The sequence below is a fragment of the Boleophthalmus pectinirostris genome, unplaced genomic scaffold, assembly GCF_026225935.1.
Source record: "Boleophthalmus pectinirostris isolate CB_2022bp ecotype Guang Dong unplaced genomic scaffold, ASM2622593v1 HiC_scaffold_19, whole genome shotgun sequence".
Classification (NCBI taxonomy): domain Eukaryota; kingdom Metazoa; phylum Chordata; class Actinopteri; order Gobiiformes; family Gobiidae; genus Boleophthalmus; species Boleophthalmus pectinirostris.
The window spans coordinates 23,647,575-23,671,780 of NW_026571140.1; the positions used below are offsets into that span (position 1 = coordinate 23,647,575).

The following is a 24,206-nucleotide window of genomic DNA, read 5'->3' on the forward strand; positions in this document are numbered from 1 at the left end:
ACTGTGTTACTGTGATGGAGATTTAGATTGTGGAAAGATTTCTCTCAGTCTGTCTTTGTGTAAATGAATGTGATTTCTACCTGGGACCCAGACCAGTCATTAACATGTTTAACGGCTCAGCAGACACAACTGTCTCCACCCTCAGAAAACTGTGTCTTACCTGTCCTCAAATGTTTGCTAACACTTTGACACTGCTTTGATATGTATGTAACTTGCATTTCTGTATAAATACTCAGAGGTCAAATGCTCTGGGGGAGAGACTCAGAGCTCAGATGCTCTGGAGGAGATCTTCTGGGCGAGATGCTGGGGGGGAGATACTGAGGAGATGGAGAGAAGGAATGACTGGAGACTCTGGGGAGGCTGTTGGTCTGTGGCCAGGGCAGGCCTAGGCCCTGTCCATATCTGCTGTAACAATAAGAATAAACTTTTGTCTGTATTCCAAAAGCTCACTGGGCTTCGCAGCTGGATTCATTATTTAAGAGAAACATAATTTTTTCCTCAGCATTATTCATTTTTGCTGCCCCCCATCTGCATTAAAGATGCAATGTGTAGCTTTTCTGGTGGAGGATCCACCACCCGCTTGTCTCCGTGAAGATATTTTTTTTTCTGGACTGTCCTGATATGGCTTTTGACATATCCAGCTTGCATTTACCCAATAACATGGGTTTTTATTGATCTAAAAATGAATTCTTACTGTGAGTCGGCTCGCCTCTTCACAGATGTAACTTGACCCTGTGATGTCACCTGTTGTCCCCGTAGGATAAATAAGTGTAATGCCATAGTGTGGAACATTTCAGGCGATATCTCTATAAAGAGAAGCAGAAAAGTTACACAATGCACCTTTAAATATTATTAACCTATAGAAAGTTGTGATGTCAGCTGAAATCCAGCAATGGTAATGGGCAACTCTTAGTTTATCCTGGTTTGGCATTCTGCACACACACTCCGATTTGGATTTAACTGGGATTAAACCTGGACTAGAACAGAACCAAACCAAATCTACATCAGGAGGACTCGACAGTGCTCAAACCAAGATCAGACTAGGACAAGTGCGATCGTAATGAGTTCTTATTCGTTTTACATTATTCTTTTGATCTCTTTAAAGGTCATGAGTGGATCTGGTAAAGGATAACCAATGCCAGTTGCTACAGCCATGCCTTTGCCCAGCTACAGGAGGAATGAGATGGAGAGAATATTAAAGGTTAAAGCTTATTATGTTTTTTTTTTTTTTTGTTTTTTTTCTGATCTGTTATAGTTATTTCTCTTATACTGTTGTTTCCTCATCAAAAACATATCTGTTGTGTTTTGTTTCACTCACACAAGTTTAACACATAAACCCTGTATATTTTGGCTTAGTTCTTTTCTCAAACACAAAACACTCTTGATGTCATGTAGTGATACAGGAAGTGCTCCACTATGTTTTTAAACTCCATACACCATCACTAGCATCATCTGGATAATTTTAGTGCTGGAACTGATAATTTAATTTCTGATCATTCCTGAATTAAAGATAAAATTTAGCTGTTAACTTGAAAACTGTCACTACTGTAAATGACATCACAAGGTGGAACAGGACATTTTCAGCTTTGGAAAGGCAGACAGACTAATAATAAAGGATTACTCAAATGTGAATGAAACAAAACACTACTCCAGGTATGTTTATGATTGAGTAACAACATTTTAACATGACTAAAAGCTCACAGGAGTAAATTCTGCATAATAGGAAGTTTAAAACAAAAGAAGACTGTGCAGTAGTTTCTGTATCTTTGTTATCACTGTTCTCTTTTACATTTTTTCACAGTAACAGTCATGCCTGTTCAAACCCAAGAAAAAAACAAAGCTACGCTGATGTATCTATGACAAGTGACAACCAAATCAAAAATGAACATTCACAAAGCCAATTACGTTAACACGACTATACCAACCTGCTGTACATTGTGGCACTCAACTTTGCCATACACAACTACACAGAGACCTTACATAACACATTATAATTAGCAGAATAGAACCCTCTCAGTCTGAATGTAATTGTACACTGCATTCAAATGTAACAGTAATTGGCTTGGTGGTGTTCAGGTTGTGTTTACCTGCAGCTCCACAAGGACTAATTAAAGTGTATATGCTACATGTTGTGTTTCTTTGTTTCATCATGTATTTCATCCCACTTTGTCATGTTATTGATCAGAGCAGAGATTGTAGTTGCGTTTCCGTTCCCCCTCTGCGCCCTTGGAGACTTTTCCTTGTGATGAAGGTCACTATTAATAACGATGAGAGAAGTCACATGATACTGCTATATTACTGCTTTGTGCATTAACATACAGAAAATATACTTGTTTTTCTGCCTCCTGGTCTGACTGTAACAAATATTCAAAGCAATATAGACTCATTTGCATGTACATTTGCCTTTCAGCGATCGTGACTGAAAAACTGTAATCTTATTTAATTTGATTTCATATGAAACTGGTGAGAAAATCGGAAATGCTTTAGGGAATTGTAAATAAATTACCTCATATATAAGAATAAATGCTAAGATTCCATGCAAGAATAATTTAGCAAATGGCAATATGTGAAAAATGAAGTTACACTGTCCATGTGTACCCTTTACAAATCGCTGGTCTTGTAAAGCAATTGAAAGTGTCTAGCTGAGTTAATTGAAAGTGATCCAATCTCCCATGAGAAATTTGTGCTTCCTCGCAGCACCCAGCGAGAGTTCACGTTGTTGGGTCAGCCCACTTTCACATGTTATAGGTGAATTTCCACCATAAATGAAAAGATTGCAGCACATTCAGAGGGTCAGACAGAGAACAAGCTCCTTCTGTGGGCGGTAAATCCCTGAGCCTTGGCTAACAGCAATGCTCTCTTTATGGGCAAAATGTCTGTCTATAATTTGGATCAGTCAATTGATTTCCTCTGAAAATGTCAAAAGAAAGGGTTAGAAAAGAAATTTAAAAGAAAAAATGAAGACTTTGATTTGGGCAAAATATAGGCTTAGTTAGCGCATAGTGTGTGTTAATTAATGACTGTTGTCTCCGTTGGGGAGGGACATTGGCAGTGCCATTGTCTCAGTGCAGTTGTAGTGATGATTACAGGATAACCCCAATTAATCAAAGACCACAGAGAAGACCACTTTCAACAAGGCCAATTCACATTTGTACCTCCCTCCTTCACAAACTATTCATAATGCATGATCATGTCAGGAGAAGCAATTTAGTTTGAGAGCAAGGAACACACCACAAAGACTTTGTGGTAACATGGTAACAGTACAATGTTGTTGTGTTTTATTCATCATTATCATTAAGTTTTATGAGCAATGGCTGGTTACATTCATTTTTGCAGTTGTAACAATTCACAATTAGTGATCCAATCATAAAAGTAGTATTGGTGATTTTTACATTCCAGAAAGTGTACTTGTAGTCATACCATAGACTGTATGAAGAAGTGGACAAAGGGACTGTGACGTCACCTATGCTCTATGCTCATGCTGAGCTCATGAGGGCAGCAGCAGGAGAAAATCTGGAGTCGAGTTCCATATTCAGAAGACACATTTATTTATGGACATAATAGTGAAATAAATAATGAAATAAAAACACCAGGATCATGTAGAGCAGGTTAATACAAACATGACAATGCTCACTGCAGCAGTTACAGAGAGAGGGGTGACAGCACTGTTGGAGGTGTAAGCGCCCCCATGCACACTTGCTATTTGGAACGCGGCGGCCATTTATACACAGTCTATGAGTCATGCAGGAATTTAATTTTTTCTTCCTATATTCAACCTGAAGATATGCTTACTAATGCACTAATGTCACCAGTCAAAATGTCAAGAAGCAACTGAACATGCTTTTCTCAGGACGATGTGAGCCTGTTTCCTGTTTCTACACCTACCACCAACAGACTAATTAAAATTTGTTTATGCCACTGTAACAATAGTACAAGAGAGTTCAAAATAAAAGTCTTCAGCTCCTAAAAGTGATCTGACTGATTTATTTGACAGGAAGCAAGACAGGTGCTGGATCCCATGAAGATCATAAAACAAGTCATAGCAACCTCAAAGTGTCCCCTATATACTGGCTCCCATTCAAAGGAAATCAATAAAAGTTTCAGCGCACAAGCTGGACTGCACCGCATGTCAATAAAATGTGCATATGGCATCACAGTCCTCCTCATGTTATCAGGACATCTCAAAGTAAACACAAGGACAAATAGAGTGTCAACAATCCAGGCTTATTTCTCAGCTCTACTCATAGATCATGGAGCAGCACTTAACAAGCTAATCTGTGATTCGCCATTGGCCAGGGCTCGGGGTGGCCGTCTGCTGCCAAGATATCATTTACTCATTATAATTTCAATCTGCTTTAATTGTACTCGCCTCGACACTGTGCACAGTTTGATGTCTGGCGAGCGCACAACATTTGAACTCAGCAGAGGCATTAGGCCAAGATTTGATAAGGATGATAATGAAATCTGGTCCTCTGAATGCTCAATAGATGATAATTTTAGATTTTTATTTGGTAATGAAATTGAGTACATAAGGTCACAAGCCAGGATATTCTATAGGTCATTCTACATTTTATTTTTTTAAAGTAATGTTTGGTTGGATTGGACAGTTTAAAGGTCCTATATTACACAAAATATATTCCTGTGAGCTTTAAGACATGTTATAATGCTGTTACATCCTCAAAAACGTACATACAACTGGAGCTGTATTTCGTTTCATTCATTCATTCACAAATATTTGAGCAACCCTCTGTCTACATCTGCAAACCTCAAAATGCTGTTCCATTTTGAGATGAATCACGAATCACTAGTTTTCAAGTTAAAAGTGTATTTTCACATTTAGTTTTGCAGAAAAGAGTTTAAAAACACAGTCAACCACTTTCTGTATTACCACATGGCATGGCAACACAAAGTGGAGTGTTTTCTGTTAAGCCTACATATACAGGGTTTGTGTGTTATACATGTGTGAATGAAACAAAACACAACTGCACATATGTTTTTAATGAGGAAACAAAATTATAACATACTGTAGATCAGAAAATCGCATAACACGGGCTCTTTAATCATGACATGGAGATAAAGAGAGAAAGAGAAATAAACTGCATATTGGACAACTACTACTGTGCAGCTATGTTGCATTAAAAAGAATATAGGCTGGGTGTCTGGCATAAACCCAACTGTGTGAAGAAAATATGTGCAAATCACTGCACTATTAGGAAGAAAAGGTATGAGCCAAAAATGAAAGTTAAATTAGGTTGTGAAGCCTAGTGGTGCTTAAATATTTCAAGTGAGTGATTGATAAGACTTTATGATAAAGCGACACAGGGTAATTAGAAGAAATGCAGACTCAGTGAATGATAAATTTCATAACTAAAAGCCCTGTTCATTTGCATATTCTTAAATTACATCTTCTCTTTCATCAAAGTGAGCATCTAAAGGCCATTATCTACAAGAGGTGCAAAGCCATTCAGTAGGCTACACTCTTGAATTTGGAAGAGGGATTAAGGAGAAAAGACGCCAGAGTGTTTTTGTTATCACCAGTGTAGTGGCAAATAGAAAAAACAAGTTAGATGAGAAGAAAATAAGTTTCTGTGGCCATGGCAGGTGTGTTAGCGGAGATGAATGAGTAGCATGGTCCAGCACTGATCATAGCCCTAAGTGTTAGCAACTACAACAAAAAGAGAGCATTCATATACTAAGGTTATATGGGGTAACTCTCTCAATCTTTGATAAGCTAAACAAATAACTGATTTACATAAGAGCCTGCCTTGAATAAAAAGAGAATTTGCCAATTCTCAATTTTGGTTTGGCTTTGTTAGGATATGTAATCAAACCATCTGAAGGAGAAATAGAGAGCCATTGCAAACAGGATTCATTTTGCTTTGTTCAAAGCCGTTCAGTGGAACCACCTGCCCTATTTTCTCCATCCCCACCTATAAATGATCACATGTAAAATGATTATTATATTATTGCATTTGTGAAATTATCCCTGTAAAAAGGAAAAAATTATTTTATTCATTATGCGTCTCCGGAAGCCCGCTGAGCTGAGCTGCTTGTGCTGACTGGCAGATTGGCTGACAAAGGCTATTATTATCAAATAATCATCTGGAGGATTTGATGCAAAAAACACGGTCAAAACAAACAGAAAATGTTGACAAAATCTGATTGAAACATTATGTATTTTGTGCAGACCACCCATATCCCTTATTGTCCAAAGATCCAAACATTATATGGATTGTTACATTTTTCCCCGTTATTGCCTAATTAGTCACAGGAGCAAGTACAGAGCAATGATGTTTTTTATCAAAGCCTATGCCCGTGCCTACGTCCCTTTAGTCATAAACATTTTAATCTCGTGGCTCTGAAAAGAAAAGATAAACTTAAAAACGTTTAACGATAACATTTCAAACTTATGACTAATTTGCAAATATGCGTTTTGAGTCACCGCCTACTTGTGCAACGGAGGTAAAGACGCATGGTTTGTTTGTTTGGCCGCAGATAAGTGATGTGTCAAGTCCCACTTTTGATGGCTAACCTGTGCGCGCCAGGGACGCCCGGAGCAGCGGCGGTGTGCAGTCAGTCAGTCCGCGCTCCTCTCCCATTGGTTGGCTCTAGATGCTCTCTATCTCCCGTGTTTCTCCGTCTTCATTCGCGAGTGGACTCATCTAAGGTGCACTACTACACTATGGAGCTACACGCGGACTCTTCACCTGTAGATGGACAAAGATGAAGCTACATTTTTCTTTCCAAATGCGCTTTTAAAGTTTAGCCTTGCATCGTTTCATCTTTGTGAGGAGATAACTTGCAGCCAGATCCGGGGCTCGCTTTACGCGCTTCTCTCGCCGTCTCCTCGGGTTTAAAAGCGGGATACTGCAGCCTGCATGGAGGGATATTGGCATGGCTTGCACCAGGAGAACCAAAACTTTGGTGTCCACTTGCGTGATCCTGAGTGGCATGACCAACATCGTTTGCTTGCTGTATGTCGGATGGGTTACTAATTACATTGCTAACATTTACATCAAAGTGCCCATGCCTTTGCCGGATAGAAAGTTTGAGGGGGACAAACGAGGAGACACGCTTCGGATTATTGAAAGACTGGACCGGCTGGAGAACGTGGTGAACCAGCATATTCAAGGTATAAACCACACATGAATTGATAATATATCCATGTCGCTTAAATGAGCATTGCATGTTGTGTAGCCTGCGCTGGAAAATGTTCAACCATGCTTCACTTTGTGCACTGTTTCTCTTGTTCATTTGTTCATCTTTCTTTATACCATTGATAAAATGCTAATTAATCTTTAAAAGGGGGTAATTTTACTCCTCTACTGAAAAGACAGTCTGAATGATTGAACGATTAAACGCAGACCATGCTTAGTCTTCACACAAGGAAGAGGTCAGACTCGTATCATCTAACATTTCTGCTCCAGGGAGATAAAGATGACATTACTCTTTTGGTCTACTCCTTTTGTGGCGTCCATAAAAGCAGTCATTTCCTCATATTCTGAGATATAATTGCACCTTATTGTGCACTTTCCAACAACTAAAACCTTTTTTTAATATCTTAATCAATATCTGAATAAAAGTGTCATAACAAAATTATGTGCCTGCAGGACTTGTATCTTGAGGCTAAGTTAATTAATCTGAAAAATTGTATTTGAAAAAAAAATCTGTCACTTGCTTTGTAAGAATGCTTGGAATTTTCTCTCTCCCAAATTCTATTTGAACCCTCACATAACTTCTAGCATTCAGTTTCTTTTATGCTTGATCACACTCAGTTAATTTGCTTCCACTGTGTGTTTCTAAAGGAGCTATTCTCGTCATTACTCTGAGGACAGAGGAGGGAGGGAGAGGAGGGAGTCGGGGGTCATTTTGGGCTGGTCCTGGTTTGAAATGGCACAGCGCTGGTGCAGAAATGAAGCGCACACAGGGAGCTATACACAGGCTGTCTGAAGCAGTGGGCTGTGCGCTAAGCCTGGGTAAACATTCCTCCTGGAGGGAAGTCTCCATTTCACTTTGGCACCTAATACCTTCTCCGTAAGGGGCGGAGCATCGTCCAGGTGCCTCTGCCTGTAGGGAACACGCAGTCCCACATCAGAGACTACGGATATTTTCCATTCTTGGGTTCACAAATCAACGTTATCAACGATATGTCCAGTGTGAGCATGTTGGTTTTATGTTTAGTTTTTTTGCTTTAAACTTTTATGATGATGATGATGACGACAGTTTGACAATGTGGGTTACATTGTTGACAGCTCTTGCTCTTGGTTTAAAAAAGAGTGGAGGTTATCCTAGAGTTGTCACGAATACTGAAATTTCAAACTCGATTTCAGTACTAAGGAGTAGAATCGATAGTATTGATTCTGATATCACAATGAAAAAAAAAAACAACATAGTCAAAATGTCATTTAACATTTAAATAATACATTTTATATTATTGTATGGTCTTATATCTGTGTAATCCCGCAGTCATCCAGGTATGTTCCATAGTGGGCCATGGCCGTTAACTAGTCTGGTGTATGTTTTCTGGATCTGATACAACTCAAGATCATTCTAAGGCAATTCAGGAAAGGTCTATTTCTGTCCTGTGGATGTGACTTTTTTAGTAGCGATACCAGCTCAAATAAGTATCAGGTTTCAGTTCCAGTTTTAGTATTGAATCTCTTTTCAATACATTCTGATTTTCAGTACTAACAACAACAACAGGGCAAGAGCATGTTTTTTTTTTCTTCTTTTTTTTGCTAATATTGTATTTTCCTAAGAAATATCTGAAATTGTTGTAATGTAATGAAAATGTTGAACTTTGTCATTTTATTTGTGACATTGACGCAGTCTGGTGTATAAAATTCTCCATATTAACAGTAGTGATTTTACTTGCCCACTACATCTCCATTAAATATTATAGACCTATAGAAGGTTGAGCTGCCAAACTCAGCAAACAGGGATGCATAAAACTAAAAAAGAGGGAGATCACTCACTGGATCTTAATATTGAAAATGTATCACAGCAGACAGCTCAATCAGTGCGGATAATTTATGGCATTGGAGTATAGCTGGACTGGGGGCACGTAGTGTATTTACATCCAGTATGTCAAATTGCATTAGGTCCTATGGCAGATCAGAATCATATAAACAGTATTTACATTTATTTATTATCCAATGAACCGTGGCACATGAAACATCCTTTGTGACAGCTTCAGAGTGCTTTTGTGGTTTCGCTTCATGATTCTGCAGCAAGGAATATAATCAGACGATATAGAAAAACAATATAGCATCATTTGTATTAGCTATTCTGTTAAAAAACATAAACAATTATATTTTAAATTAACTTTTTTGTAAAATGGGAAATTATAATTTTTGTTAGACACATGGCAAAACCACTGGATGGGTGTAGTTGCTAATGTAAGCAAATGTAGATTTTGAGCTTTCAGTCCTGAGATTGAAAGTCCTAAATTATACCAAACTGACTCTTGTGATCTTTGAGCCATGTTATTATGCTGTTACCTCATCAAAAACATACTCGGAGTTGTGTTTTGTTTCATTCATTCATGTTTGTGTAACCCTGCATTATTGGTCTATCCGCATTTCTAAAGCTTAAAACACTTTGTTCCACTTTGTGATGTCATGAAATTGTAGTTTTCAAGTTAACAGATTCCTTTTACCTTTAGTTCTGTAGACATTGGCAATTCCAGGGTGTAAATCATCTATGCCAGTCTTCTAATGAAGGTATATGGAGTTTAAAAACACAGTGGACCACATGACATCACTAGGTGGAACAGAATGTTTTTAGTGTGAGAGAAGAGCTCAGCCTAAATATGCAGCGGTTGTGTGTTAAACATGGGTGAATGAAACAAAACTCTGGGTATGTTTCTGATAAGGAAACAACATTATAACATAGATCAGAAAATAGCACAACATTGGGCCTTTAACAACTCTTGCTTCTTGGTATATTAATTTGTGAAAAAAAAAAAAATATATATATATATATAAAAGCCATTTGATGGATCCAGAATGGCACTGTCTGCTTCAATATCTGTGCTGGCCGCTCTGCTTGACATGAGATGGCAAAATTTGTGATGTATGAAATTGTTATATACTTTTCATTTCACAAAATATATCAAAACATCCAGTTTCTTATCCCCCACGGTAAGATAACATTGCATAAAATCATTGATATTGTCTAAATATACTCGTGCAAATGCGTTTTCGTACAATAGAGAAGTCCATTTACTGCCTCTAAGTGGCCAGAGGCATCAACAGACACTGAGCTGCAGGCAAAGTCACTGTCATGATGAGTGCTCTTGTTTCAGTATTATGCTTCCTACATTATACTCATAGTCAAGCACTCTTAAAGCCTCATATCTATACAGGATAAGACCACATGAGGTCAAACTAAGCTCCCACATATCAAGGCAGATCTGCACTGTCTGTAATGGAGGAGATGAGACAGAAATACACTGGACACTGTTACTATGTGATGTGGAGTTAAGTGGTCTGTTACCAGGACAATCAACATGGCAACACAGTGGGAGCTGGCTGAACCGGACTAAGTACTGACAGTGAGCCCATGAGGATTCAGTGAAAGCATTGGACAGAGCAGGTTCACACTCGCCCACAAACGTACAGTACTCCTCTTTTCAAGTATGGGTGTCAAGTTTCCAAAAGTCTGAGCATAAAACTGTGAAAGTAGTGTGTATTGTGAAAAACATATAAGGGGTAAGATGGCTTTTCAATCTATGAATTTGGGACTGGTCTTGATCAGCATTTTATATAAAAAAGAATATTGAATTATATTTTGATTGGGGATGATAGTGGTGCATAAGATGTGTTCATTCTAGTGCTGCTTTGTGCAAACACAGAATGGAGCTTGTTACACAATTTTATTTGTAGACAAGCTTTATTGATCTGCAAGGGAAATTACTTGGACGAAGTAGCTCAAATACAATATAAAAATATATTCTTCATAACAAAGAGCAACGGTGATTATGATAGAAACACATAGAAAACTGAATTGAATCTGAATATTTGCACAAGCTGTTTTGATTTGTGATTGAATTTGTGGCTTCTTTTAATCAGGCCTGTCTTTCTCAAGTGTCTTCTCTAGGACAATAATGTGATCAGGTGGGATACAAAGTGGAAACAGTTCCTAGATAATGACTTTAATCATAGCATCACAGCCACACCAAACCACTATTGTTGACTATTGGAAAAGCCTTTTGGGAGTTGTTGCTTTCTCTACCGCAGCAGAAGGATAATGGATTACATTGGTAGTCTTCCCCTGTAAAAGTCAGGTGGTCACTATTGGCCTTTAAGGTTAGTGCAGTGTGAGAGATTTCTTTGCTAAACATCAATCTAAAAAAGAGACAAAAATGAACAAAATATGGCATTACAGTGTAGACACAAGAGTCATATGAGAACCCTTTTAAAGCAGTGTATAATGGCCCAAGCATGTGGTTTTAAAGCTTACAACATCACATCTGAGCATTGTGATCAGCAGTAATCCCTTCTCATTGACCTCTGACAGTGAGTATTATGGGATTGCTGTGTTGCCTGATTGAGCGGACCATAAGGCCTCACAAAGCTAGTCATTAACAAATTGCTGATTTGGCTGTAAATGGTTGTGACAGTTCCCAAGATGGCTGCAAGCAAATCCACTTGTCAAGTCGATTCAACAGCTTCAGTAAATCAGCATTTCTGGTGATGCTCAGAGGACAGATACAGTCAACTCTTTATCTTCTGTAATTTCCCTGCATGATAACCAACGCAACATAGAAAGCTCAGAGAGAAAGAATGTTACGCATCTGTGCTTGTGCGTATTTGCAGGCTTGTGTGTTCCAACTGTCAACAATGTGACACCTATTTTTCAATAATCTGATGAATTTTGATGTTGTTTTGTCAGGCTGAGTAATGTGACAAAAATATTTATCACTTTATTTTTTCAAATCAATCAAATAATTTTAATTTATTTTGTTGAATTTAAAATGCTAATTTCCTGAACATAAAAAAAAACAAACAATTAATCAGTACAAAAACAAAACAAAATTATGAATTGTTTTGCTTCAGACTCCAAACCACATGCCTTTACTGACTGTTGACTTCTCTATTAAAGGCCCTGTATTACGCAAAATTGACTCTTGTGAGCTTTAAGCCATGTTATAATGTTGTTACATCAAAAAAAAAAAAAAAAAAAAAAAAAAAAAACATACCTGGAGGTGTAATTTGTTTGATTCACACATATTTGAGTTATTAATCTGTCTACATCTCCAAAGCTCAAAATGCTCTGTTCCACCTTTTTTGCCAACTCTAGGGCAGAGAACAGAGTGTTTTCAGTTTCAGAGAAGAACTCTAATGTTTTGTGTTTGTGTGATAAACCTGTGAGTGAAACAAAACAAAACTCCAGGTCTGTTTTTGATGAGTAAAAACAACATTATAACATATGGTAGATCAGAAAATAACATAATATGGGCCCTTTAAAAAAAGGTAGCTGCACTGCATTATTGTTATATATTAAGAATGTTGTCGTTTTAGCTTGTTCCTAGGTTGTTTTAGCTTCACTTTAGTCAAGTACGACCAATTATTTCTGAGGTGGTACCTGTGTTGAACATTTGAGAAACGCTGGTCTATTGCAAATGTTCATGGACATTTTAATTGTCCTCTGTAAATGCTTCTGCAATTGTTTCATTTGGCAGCTGTGTGTGCTCATTACCTCAGCAGGTATGGAGAAATGCTTTTGGCCCAGTGACTGAAAACTACTTTTTTGGATGCCTACATGACAGACAAGGACTACTACTTCATGTTTTAAAAGAGGGGTAATGGCTGAGTAAATGATGAGAGTATTAAAGTGCAGAGCCGTAGAAGCAGGTGTGCGGGCAGGTGAAGATCATGTGGTCTGGGAGTCTGGGAGAACACAAGGCGCCTGCTGCATCTCAAATAACAGGGCAAGTCCAAACGAGTGGGTCAGTGACTGCATGCTGCTAAACTAAGCATTATTACATAGTCAGGAAAGGAGCATACACACTTGTAGCTTGAAGACACTAACACTACAACTCTTCTAACATCTGGACTCCTTTTCTTACAAAACTTTAAACTTAACTGGACAAAGGACCATGCTGACATCTTGATAGACTAATAAAAACATATAGCCTATTCAGGATGATCCTTGATGGAAATGTTACTGCTTTGCCTTAAATGTAACACTGATATAGTTGATTTAATGACATCTGTTTTCATTGGTCAGAATTACCTGCATTCTTATTGTAAGTGGACTCGCCTCTTCACAGATCTATATCTGTATTGTGAAACTTTCTGGGCAAAGCATACCACCCCCATGGAGACACTTAGGTGATGGACCCTTTACCAGAAAAGTTACATTGTACATCTTTAATGTAGCGATATGTATTACATTGCATTTTATATACAACATATTTGCTGTTGATGTATACAATTAATCATATACATTAAAATTCACCCTGAATATAGTCTGACAATTTGGAGTCTGGAGCTAATTAAAATGCACATTTACACATAATACCCAATGAAGCAGAGGATTTACTGCAGCCTCAGTGAAGCAGCCATCTGTAAGTTTATTGTACCAGTGGATGACAGCTGTGAAACCTGTTCCCCCCTCCCTGCTCCCCTCACCTGGCCTTTGTTCAGGCTCACCTGTGCTCTCTGCTCTCCTCTCTTCTTCTGTAGGGCCAAAGCTGGCACACTATCAGACTGCAGCAGAGTAGATAGCATCTAGTGGTGTTATGTGAGAATATAACAGGGGCAGTTCAGACAGTCAAATTACAGAGGGTAGCTTTAAAGAGACAGTATTAAGCAAAATCTTTTTTTTAGTGCACTACTATGTTATAACATTGTTCCCTCTTTCACTTTTGAGTATTTTAGCAATCTCTTGCAGGCCCTATTCAAGCCCCCCTCACGGTTAGCTGTAAGATTCTGTGTAATGCACAGCTCACAAGCCTATGTCGCTCATTCTCCCTTACAACAATTCTCCGTAAATATACAAAAGCATGACACACATCAACATGACAAACCTGATGAGATGTGCAGCAGTTTCATTAGCAGGATGCATGCTGATTGTGTTGTGATGAAATTCTGAAGGGGGAGTGACTTAATGCATGGAGCAAAGTAAGGGGTGACTCAAAGTGTCAAAAACAAAAGTGAAAGTTATAAAACATGTTAATATGTTGTTTTCGGTGAATATAGCAGTAAAAGGTAACATGGTGATCTAAATATGTTATATGTTAGCAGCTAATACACCAATACCCCCTCTTTAAATGATGAAGAATGTTTTCAAATGTATATAAATTCAGAGTTTTAATGTATAAAAAACTCAACATAATTTCAAAGCCTGTTACAACAATTATGCAAAACAAAAATTCAAAGGAACCAGAAGATCTAAAACATCTGAGTTAGCTCCTACAACAAACAACTGCTTTAATCCTTTGGCACTGACAGCCTACAGTTTGTGCTTCAATGTCATTTGTTAACCTGTGTTTTTTCTGCTATTTCTTGCTTTCCTTCCAACAGAATTAAACTCTAATTTGACAACCAGGTCTGCCTTGGTACTTTAAAGGTCCTATTTTACGCAGAATTAAAGAAATTATGTTAATTAATTATTTATTTATTATGTTGTTATAATGTTGTTACCTCCTCAAAAACAAGCCCAAAGTTGTGTTTTGTTTCATTCACACATGTTTGAATCTGTCTACATCGCCAAAGCTCAAAATGCTCTGTTCCACCTTGTGATGTTATTAAGCCAACCTTTAATTCAGTAGACACTGGCAATTCCAGGGCTGAATTTATCCAAATAATTATAGAGAAAGTGTATGGAGTTTAAAATAGAGGGGAGAGCTTGGTGCATTGCCACATGACATCACAAAACATCACAAAACAAGTGTTTCCTGTTTGAGAGAAGAACTCAACCTAAATATAGAGACTTTGTGTGTTAAACATGTGAATGAAACAAAACACAGCTCCAGGTATAATTGTGATGAGGAAATAACATTAAAACATAGATCAGAAAATATCATAGTACGGTCCCTTTAAGGTTTATGTATAATTTCATGTGCAAAGATAAGAAAATATATCAGATAAGGGAGCATGGCCTCTGATAGAACATGAATTAACTAAAGGAGCTTTGCATTCTTTACAACATAAAAATGAAATGAATGCCAATGTGCTCTTTATAAACACTATTGGATTTATTACAAGTCTGATTCATCTGTCAGCATTTGCAGCCCATGGAGCAGATACAAAGCAGGGGACATTCTGAGTGGTAAGTCTGATAAATCAAGAACTTATTGAAATACAAGCCTATAAATGCACTGGAGAATGTTTAGTAATGAAAACAATTAATTATTCTGACTCTAGAGGGCAGAATCAGCACGAAGAGAATAAATTAGCAAAAAGCCTATAATTGTTGAAGATCGTCCCTCGACAATTCATAATATGTAGATCAATCGATGACGTGTTTTGCTTTCTACTGGTGGTAATTTGTAGGATTAGAGAAGAAAGAAGATTTGGCGACAAAGAGGCAGGAAAGAAATATGTTTTTTGGCTCGAGTACTAAGGAGTGCCTGTGAAAACTAAAGCAAACTATACTAAAAAGAAAGGGAACTTAAAAGCTTGTCACTGCTTTCATACAATTTACATTCCTGAATACACTGATTCACTTAATATATATATTTTTATATATACTTAAAGGGGCACATGTACCTTTTCAGTTTGGGGTCTGTCACCTTCTTGTTTCTATGGATGTGTCATTGCTCTGCCTGGATTGCTCCACAACATTAAACAGATCTACCTTACATTTATTGAATTACAGGTGGTTTTATCACCCCAAAATAACAAGAAAAACAGGCATTCTGACTGCGAGTGGGGTGGTCTCTCTGCAGAGCTGACCAGCAGCTTGGCCTGGTTTGATGTCCATGATGATAGGAAGGTTTAACCATACCGTAAAGCACACTATGAAGAAAAGCAGGTGGTGGACCATCTAACAGAAGAGTTACACAATGCACCTTTGAGCTTTAAACTACTTCTGTGTTGTTGCAAGATTGGGAAAACATCTCAACATAGGGTGCCTGTCTCTCTGCAGTTAAGATTTACCTTGTGTTTTTATAGAACTACCTCACAGAAAAACTGAAAAACATGTGAATTGTCTTTTCATCTTTCATTGTGCCTTCTGTTGTTTATGCTCCTGTGAACTGAATTCTGATTTTTAAAACATACATTGCAAGTCTTAACACATCTGTAATGCCTGTCAGAAAAAAAAAAGTTATTCGAATGCATTTTGAAGTGTCTGTTAAATAGAAAAAGTTCTGTGCATGTATTCTGTGAGTGGTGCCAACTGGAAGACACAGGTGTGAGTCCTCAGTGAGAGCCTCTTCAGTTTGTCACAGACACAGTGGAAAAGTTTGTCTCATTGTAAAAGTTGCGCTGCAGAAATCAGTTGGAGTCTTCATTTCTCTGTTGTTTGCTTTGCCGATCCCTAAAGCCCCTCTTGTTTAGTTTTGTAAGCGGTTCTCTCCCCAAAATGACTCTGGCTTTCAGCTAAACTAAATAGATCCTATTTGCTCTCAATATATTTATATCCCAGTTTCTAATTGAAGCAGCTATTAGGGAATAGTTTCAAATGCCTTGTTGTTCCCCATAAGACCTATACACATTTTTCCATAAGAGCTAGAGTAATGTGTCTGTTGGTTAAACATAGCCCCAGAAGCTCTGTTGATAGATACTGATCACTGCAGAGGAGAACTGCAGGTTTTAGGATCTCCCTCTCCAGTCTGGCCATCACAAACTCCTCTTACACTTGAACATTTTGGTGTTTCCATGGCACTTCAACCTAGAAAATTGAACATAGGAAAGAAATGATGATTTGCTGAATGACTACTTCACCTATCCACCTGAAAGTAACTTAGTCATGACATTTTATCTGATCAGTGAGCAGTGTTCATATGGGATTTATCACTAAATATTCATTGAGCTGATCGGTGGTTACAGCACGGGGAGCAAAGATCGGCAAATGCACTAGTGTTTTGGATCCTGGTAATTAGTAAATACTGCATATCAAAAACTAGTTATTTGTACTGAATTTGTCTGGTGATGGGCCTGCTTCTTACTTGACCCCATGGAGATGTCATTGCTAATATTCCACTGTATGGCATTATACTTATCTTACATTTAGTTTTTAATGATTGAAAAATACATTGAAAAGCCCGCATTCTTAAGCCCACCACACACTACAGGATACTTTCCTGATTTAGGCCTCAATTTGCTTCTCCCTGAGTTCAGGGAGGCGTGACATGACTTTGGATCTTCATATGTGATGTTTAATCTGCCGCTTTTCTCTTCTCTGATATGAGTTGCTCTGTCATATCATAACCACAAAACACCAGTGCCAATTTTCCAATCAATAAAACAGAGCATCAGCACAAGATACAGAAACTCAGGAAATGGCAAAAATAATTAGGTGATTTGATTACTTACCTCTAGTAAAGTTGTAAATTTAAACTGCAGCATTCTCATCCATATTATCCAATGGGATGTGTTCTCTGCAAATAATGACACCCAGTCCACAAAACAGCGCCATTGATACAGTTTGAGATGTTGTTTTAAAGTAAAAAGGTAATCTCATATGATTCTCTTTGTGTCTGTGGTATTCACTGTTTGTTGCATGTTTAAAAATCGTTGAAAACTGAAAAAAAATGTGTATGTGAGGGACTTTACTGTGAGTAGGCTCGCTTCCTCACAAATCCAACTTGTAACTTGGCCTATAACCTGCTTGTCTCCTTGTAAATACAGTACATACATTTAATCCTGTACTGTGGAACATTTCAGGTCAAGCTGTTTGCAGTATAACATCTCCATGATGACAAGCGAGTGATGAACACTTGAGAAAATGTACAAAGTGCACCTTTAATTATTCCATGATTATGTAAGCTTCTTTTATTTTGTACTTCGAGATTTCTGTACAAAGCCTTCTAAGAGCATTACAGTGCACCGTGAACATCTCATCTCAAACTCACCATTCCCCATTAACAGGCACTTTTTGTTCATAACTGAATTATATATAGTCTGTCTATTGTCCAAACCGGACCATTCAAACACTTACTATCCACTTAACAGTTCCATGCAGACAATGTGCTGCCTGTGCCACTGTACAATTTGTCAGCACCTTTTCTGTTGTCTCATTTGTCTGTGCTCTGTCTTATTTATAATTAATGGCACTAAGAGAAGGATGTGCGCCTCGGACACACCCAGACCATTATGCACAAAGTGTTTTCACTGCCCTGGGTTTAAAACTACAAAACACTGATTTTTCAACTGTTCCATGTCAGTTTTTCTCTTCTGTATTTTACTACTGCCAAGAATGTTTTGTATTTGATTTGGTGACTTTGTTGTTGTTGTTGTGGTGGTGGTATTGTCATAAAACTTGAAAGGAGTTCAGAATACTTGAATCATTTAGATAATTACTAATTAATCGACAAAGATTTTTAAGTCACTCTTGTTGATTTGAATACTATAAAGACAGAGATATGAACTGAAAAATTACAAAATGTTTCAGAACATGTTTATAGATGTCTAAAATACAAGATTTGACATTTTTATTACCAGTATTTCGTTGTTTGCAGAGAAATTCCATTAGCTAAGTAAGTGTGCTGGATTTTCAGTTTGATCATTAAAACACCTCAATTTGATCCTTATAATTATTAAGTTGTAGTCATGTAGAAGATCATGGAAATAGAAAGACTGGCATTTGTCTCTGAACTAAGACATTGTACTTTTAAGCCTAAATTTGTGTATTGTATTCATTTTATTATTTTTATCAAGCAGGGACTTTTATTCAGTTCCCGGTATGGTGGATTTGTTTCCTTGAGCCACTCTCTCCTCTGCATGGTCGGTGTCCCTATACCCAGTCTTGTAAATTTCATGAAGTTTGTATGTGACTGAATTTTAAAAATAAGGATCCTGCAGGTTTACAAGGTGAGGGCTGTCCATTCCCCCTTCATCTGAAATAAATTCACCTTAGTTACCCTCTTATGTGACTTGTCCAAATGGGAATGTATTTTAATCTCACCTGCTTTGCCTTCATCATCTGTCTGATTGTGGTTTATCATTTGGGAAGGCTGAGACGGATTACTGGGTGAAACCAGACAAGCAGAGGTGAATTACTGTCCCCCTGAATCCGAATTCATCAAAGCAAACTATAATTGAGATCTGGCAGTGCGGTGGTTCAGGCTCTGTTTCAAAGGCCTCAGAGCTGTAGTACACGTCGCTCTTGCAGCGCATATGAAAGTATCCTCAGAGTTCGTGTGTGTTACTGTGGTCCTCGTGCGGTTCATTATAATTATGCAGTCTGCTAGCTTTATCCCGTCGCCTGCAGTCTGGACCATGTAGCGCTTTAATTTGGAAAAGGCCTTCACTCATTGATCGTGATTTTAATTTTACACCAAAAGGACCAGCTTCACAGTGTCTAGAAGTAAGTTTGCTCCAAGACCTTTTTGAAAAAATTTTGCTTGCAGTGAAAAATATACTATAGCTTTGGCAGGGATAATGCACAACACTTTTATTACATTAAAATACCTGTAGGACAAAACAAATTTGTTTTACCCATGGCTGATGTAACTGATCCTCACATAGTTAATTTACTTTATGCGATAATCATTCATGGATTATAAATTGTCTCCTGCTAATTCAATGTTCATAATTGTCTCACATTGTCTCTACCTTAGCTGCTGTTATGTCTCTGATCGACTCTACTCTTCTTTTTATGAACCTTATCCTTTTTTACTTGTTCTTCTGCCGCCTCTGTGTAATACATTATGAACCTCACAGCTGTGACAGAGAGGCCGAGCTGCTCAGGGCCAGAGAAAATGGCACTTAAGGGACACTGTTCTTAAATCCTCTTGATTCCTGCTGTGAACAGCCACATTAATAATGTACAAAATGTGCTCCTTTTGTTTAACGCTCCATTTTTCACAGCACAGCCTTGAATTTAGTCACAATCTATTCCCTTCTCTTGCATGCACGCATTTGGTGCATATGTTTTGAGCAGGCGTGAAAATATTGTTAAGAAATAATGCTTTAATAAATACAGAATTATATTTTGTAGTAAAAGAAAGACCCAAGGATAACCTCATTGACAAAAAAAATCTGATTATCTGGTGCAAACATTCAATCAAAGAGGCTTTTGAAATCATGCAGGAAATAGTCAACAGAGACACAGGAATATTCATCCTCATGCATGACTTGTTATTTTTTTAAATCTTTTTTACTCTCAAGACTCAACAGCGCAGTGGCTAACTACTCAAAGATAACTTTATTTAAATATTGTATATTTATGCAGCTATTTGTATATTTTATTATTCTGCTGTTTAATTATATTTTTATTGTGTGAAATTGTTGAATTTATTTCACTGTGTGCAGCCATTTTTTAAATGCCCCTTGTTTGTAAAATGTGCTATATAGAAATAAAGTGGACTGGAAGCCTACATTAGGATTAAAATAGACTCAACTTAGAACCAAATAATGCACCCTGAAAAAGAAAACAGTAGTTGTGCCCACATTGTCAGAGACTGTAGATCCCTCTGTATGTGTGAGTGTGCATGTGTGTAAAGGGCTACAGACACTTGTTAGATTCTTGTCAGGTTTGTTCTCCTGACCAGATCTTACATATTCTGCATTTGTCTTGCAGTGAAAAATACACTCTGAAATCACCCCTATGTCTCTCGCGCTCCAGCTCCAATATTAAATCTGCTCTAAACACAAACAGCTTTTGTCAGTATGTTTTTTGTTGGAACAAAACTAGTTCCATGGACAATTTGTACAAAAACCTCAGCAATGCTTTTACCAAATAGTTTGAATGGATTTCTTGACCAAGGTCTCCACAGAGAAGTCGAATGTGCATACAATACATATTGTGTGTGCACTCATTTATGCATAAATTGTAGTTCACCTTGATAAACAACACACATATAGCTATTACTTGGATATGCAAGTGTGCCATGCTGTTTCTGTAGCAATATTTTCAAACCCAGAGTGATAGACTCTATGGTCATTTTCCATTACCAGGGCGCTGATCCATGTGCTTTGGTCTTTTCTGCGAGACCTGCCTCTTTTAATATTGAGGTGTTTTATGGTCCAGTTGAGATGTAAATCACTATGGTGAAAACCTAAAATCATACGCATGAAATGAAGAGGTAGTAAAAGTATTTTATTTGCTGGCACTTAAATCACTCACCCTTCTAGCTCATAGCCAGACAGGCCTGGAGCGGGCAAACACAATACATGGTTTATATATGATATTAGCTGATGTGCACACATCTAGGGCCAGAGTCAGATTTGTCTGGTTAATGAGTAATATTCATTGTTTTTAAGCATGTGTAAACTTTTGATTGGAATGAACCCAATAAAGCATGTGTGCAGATTTGTGAGCTGGACACAATGATGCAAAACAAGCATCTATCTAATAAAAAAAGGTTCTCTAGCACCCTCTAAAAGTTTTATTTTGAAAAATTCATTTTAAAAAATCAAATTACAGAGAGCGTATTTGTGATGGAGAACAATTTGACTAAGTCTTGTCTTTCTAGATTTGACTTTTAAGAAAGGCGAATAAAGGGTGGAAAATCAGTATCCATAATTATTATTATGGACACTAACCCTTGTTTTTTCATTAATAAAGTAATGGCCATATGAAGGACTATTTTAAAACCCTGATTTGATGATTAGTTTGCCCAGGGTAGGGGCTAAAGAGGTTTTTAAGGTAATTCTGTGTTGTTAAGTTCATGGACAACCTCCTGTTCCACATAGTTGGAGGACCTGAGCTTGGGTGAACTGCTGTGAATCAGCATCACACAATACTTATTATTCAAACAGCATTTAATAACAAGTTCAGATTAAACCCTAAATGAACATTCATGTTTAGTTGCTTCACAGATGGAAAGCTAATGGTACACTGAAATGGTAAACTGCAATTATGTATCAATTATAGTCTAGGAGAAAAGGCGGGAGAAGAAATAGTTTAACACCACAACAACGTGTTTTGAAGATAACATGATGATGCATCACACCAAAATATTGCACAAGCTATTTAATGTATAGGGATAGGGAGCTATTGGAGCATGAGCTCCTCTACTGTTGGGATTCTCCTCAGGTCCCGGGGTCTCCTGAAGAGCAGGGGGCTTCGCAGGAGCAGAATGAGTGAGCTCCACAGGCTGTAGGTCACACAGGACTACAGTGGAGGTTACCTCAAGGAGGACAGTCTCTGTGAGGAAGTCTGAAGTCACATTGAGGGTAAGCACATCTGCTTTGGGTTCCTTTGTTGATTCCTCTGAGGCTTCTTGAATGATGTCCTCAGGAGGAGGAAGAGCAGGAACAACAGAGTCCAGGGCTGTGCTGGGGTCTTCATGCTCCTCAGTTTCACGAGGGAAGAGCGCACAGATCTCTTCCACAGTGAGGTCAGTGATGGCTTCCAGCAGGTTGAGGCAGAAGGACTCTACATGCTCCTCCAGTTATTCATGGTGAAACATTTAGAAGAGGAGGTCTGGCTTCCTCTTCCTCTTTTCCAACAGTTCAAAGTCCCACAGCTAGACATGGAAGAACCTCTTGGCGCACTCCTGCGCTGCCCTGGTCATGTGGTCATTTATGAGTGCAGAGAACAGCAGGCCCTCCTGCTTCTGTCTTAAGAGGTGCTGGACCATCGCAATCTGAGCGACACCAGCAAGCAAACACACTTTAGTGTTCACTGGTCAACTTTTTTTCTAAAAAATGCAAAAAGAGTGATACTTATGCTGACTTTATATGAGGGTGATGTTGAAAAGACGATTGTGTTAAATACCTCACTTTACTAGTCAGCATATTTTGTTTGAAAATGTGCTCTAAAAACAGAAATGGTATCTTACCCTGATTGGTCAATAGAGACCCTTGATTTGCGCAAAAGAATCCACCACAAAAGCAGTAACAACAATGAAAACAGAGACCTTAAAGTGTCCGCACACGACTGAGCTCAGCTCACAAATGACTGTATCTAATGCAGTACACTGCAGTGCAAGAACATTTGAGAGTGAAAATATGGATAATTGACTGCTTTTAACAGTTTTTTTATATTCATATATTATTAATATAAACTATTAGACATATGTGATGTGCATAATATCCGCATTGAACAGTTAAACACCTTTTTAAATCTCACTGTTCATTATTAAAGTGCATTGATCCACATTTTTATAGACCATTTTTAAGTATAGATGTGAACCAGCATCGCATTGCACTGTACATGAAGAGATATGGATTCTGTTTTAAATCATCCCTCGCCTACATTCCTTACATGTTGTTACAAAAATACACTGTGTGACTTTTTAATAGGCTTGTTTGTTGAAGAGTAACTAAAATAAAAAGTTACAGTTTAATAGCATAATTATTCATGGTTACAAAAGTAATCCAGTAAGTAAAAAAAGTATAATCTCAAAATGTTTACAAGTCTACAACAACATAAATCAGAGCATGAAAAAAGTATGCAGATATTAGCCATAATATAATGATTACTGAGCTCATTAAAAGTATATCTCCTGATTACTGCATTATGTTTCTTTTGGGGTGTACACAACACAGCATACTATGTTATGTTATGTATTATGTTATGTCAGGAAGTTGCTGAGGACCTCACAGTTGCCTTATCGTCTGTGCATAGCTGGCTCAAGGATTCGTGCCTTCTGTTAAACACCAAAAAAACTGTCTGTATGTACTTCTCAAAACGTCACACCGATTTGAAGCAATCAAACGTTTTTCTTAATGGAGTTGAACTTGATCTGGTCTCAGAATTTAAATACCTTGGAGTAATTCTAGATTCAACACTATCTTTCAAAAGTCATGTTAAAAAGTATCCTAGGTTATCCAATTTAACATTCAGAACTTCCGTCATATCAGGAATAACTTAAACATGAATGCTGCAAAAACTTATTTCTATTCAATGATTATCTCTCACATCGATTACTGCTTAACTACTTGGTCTCTTGCCTGCCCCACAACACTTAAAACCATTGAAAACCTCTATAAAAGAGGTCTAAAAATACTTGACAAAAAACCCATTTCCCACCACCACTGTCACATACTGAAAAAGCACAGGCTTCTGGATTTTAGCAACATGGTCAAACTCAAAAGGACTTGTCTAATTTATAAGGTTCTACACTCCTTGGCACCACCACC

At 37.7% G+C, this 24,206-nt stretch overlaps 1 protein-coding gene across 1 annotated transcript in view; it reads left to right on the top strand.

The window, feature by feature from the left end:
- The first annotated feature begins 6,797 nt into the window (after positions 1-6,797).
- galnt18b (UDP-N-acetyl-alpha-D-galactosamine:polypeptide N-acetylgalactosaminyltransferase 18b) overlaps positions 6,798-24,206 on the top strand; it is an 82,847-nt gene continuing 65,438 nt past the window's right edge. The window contains 1 exon segment of the mRNA XM_020938800.2: positions 6,798-7,132. Within this exon segment, the coding sequence (XP_020794459.2) occupies positions 6,895-7,132 (238 nt within the window). The 5' untranslated portion in view covers positions 6,798-6,894.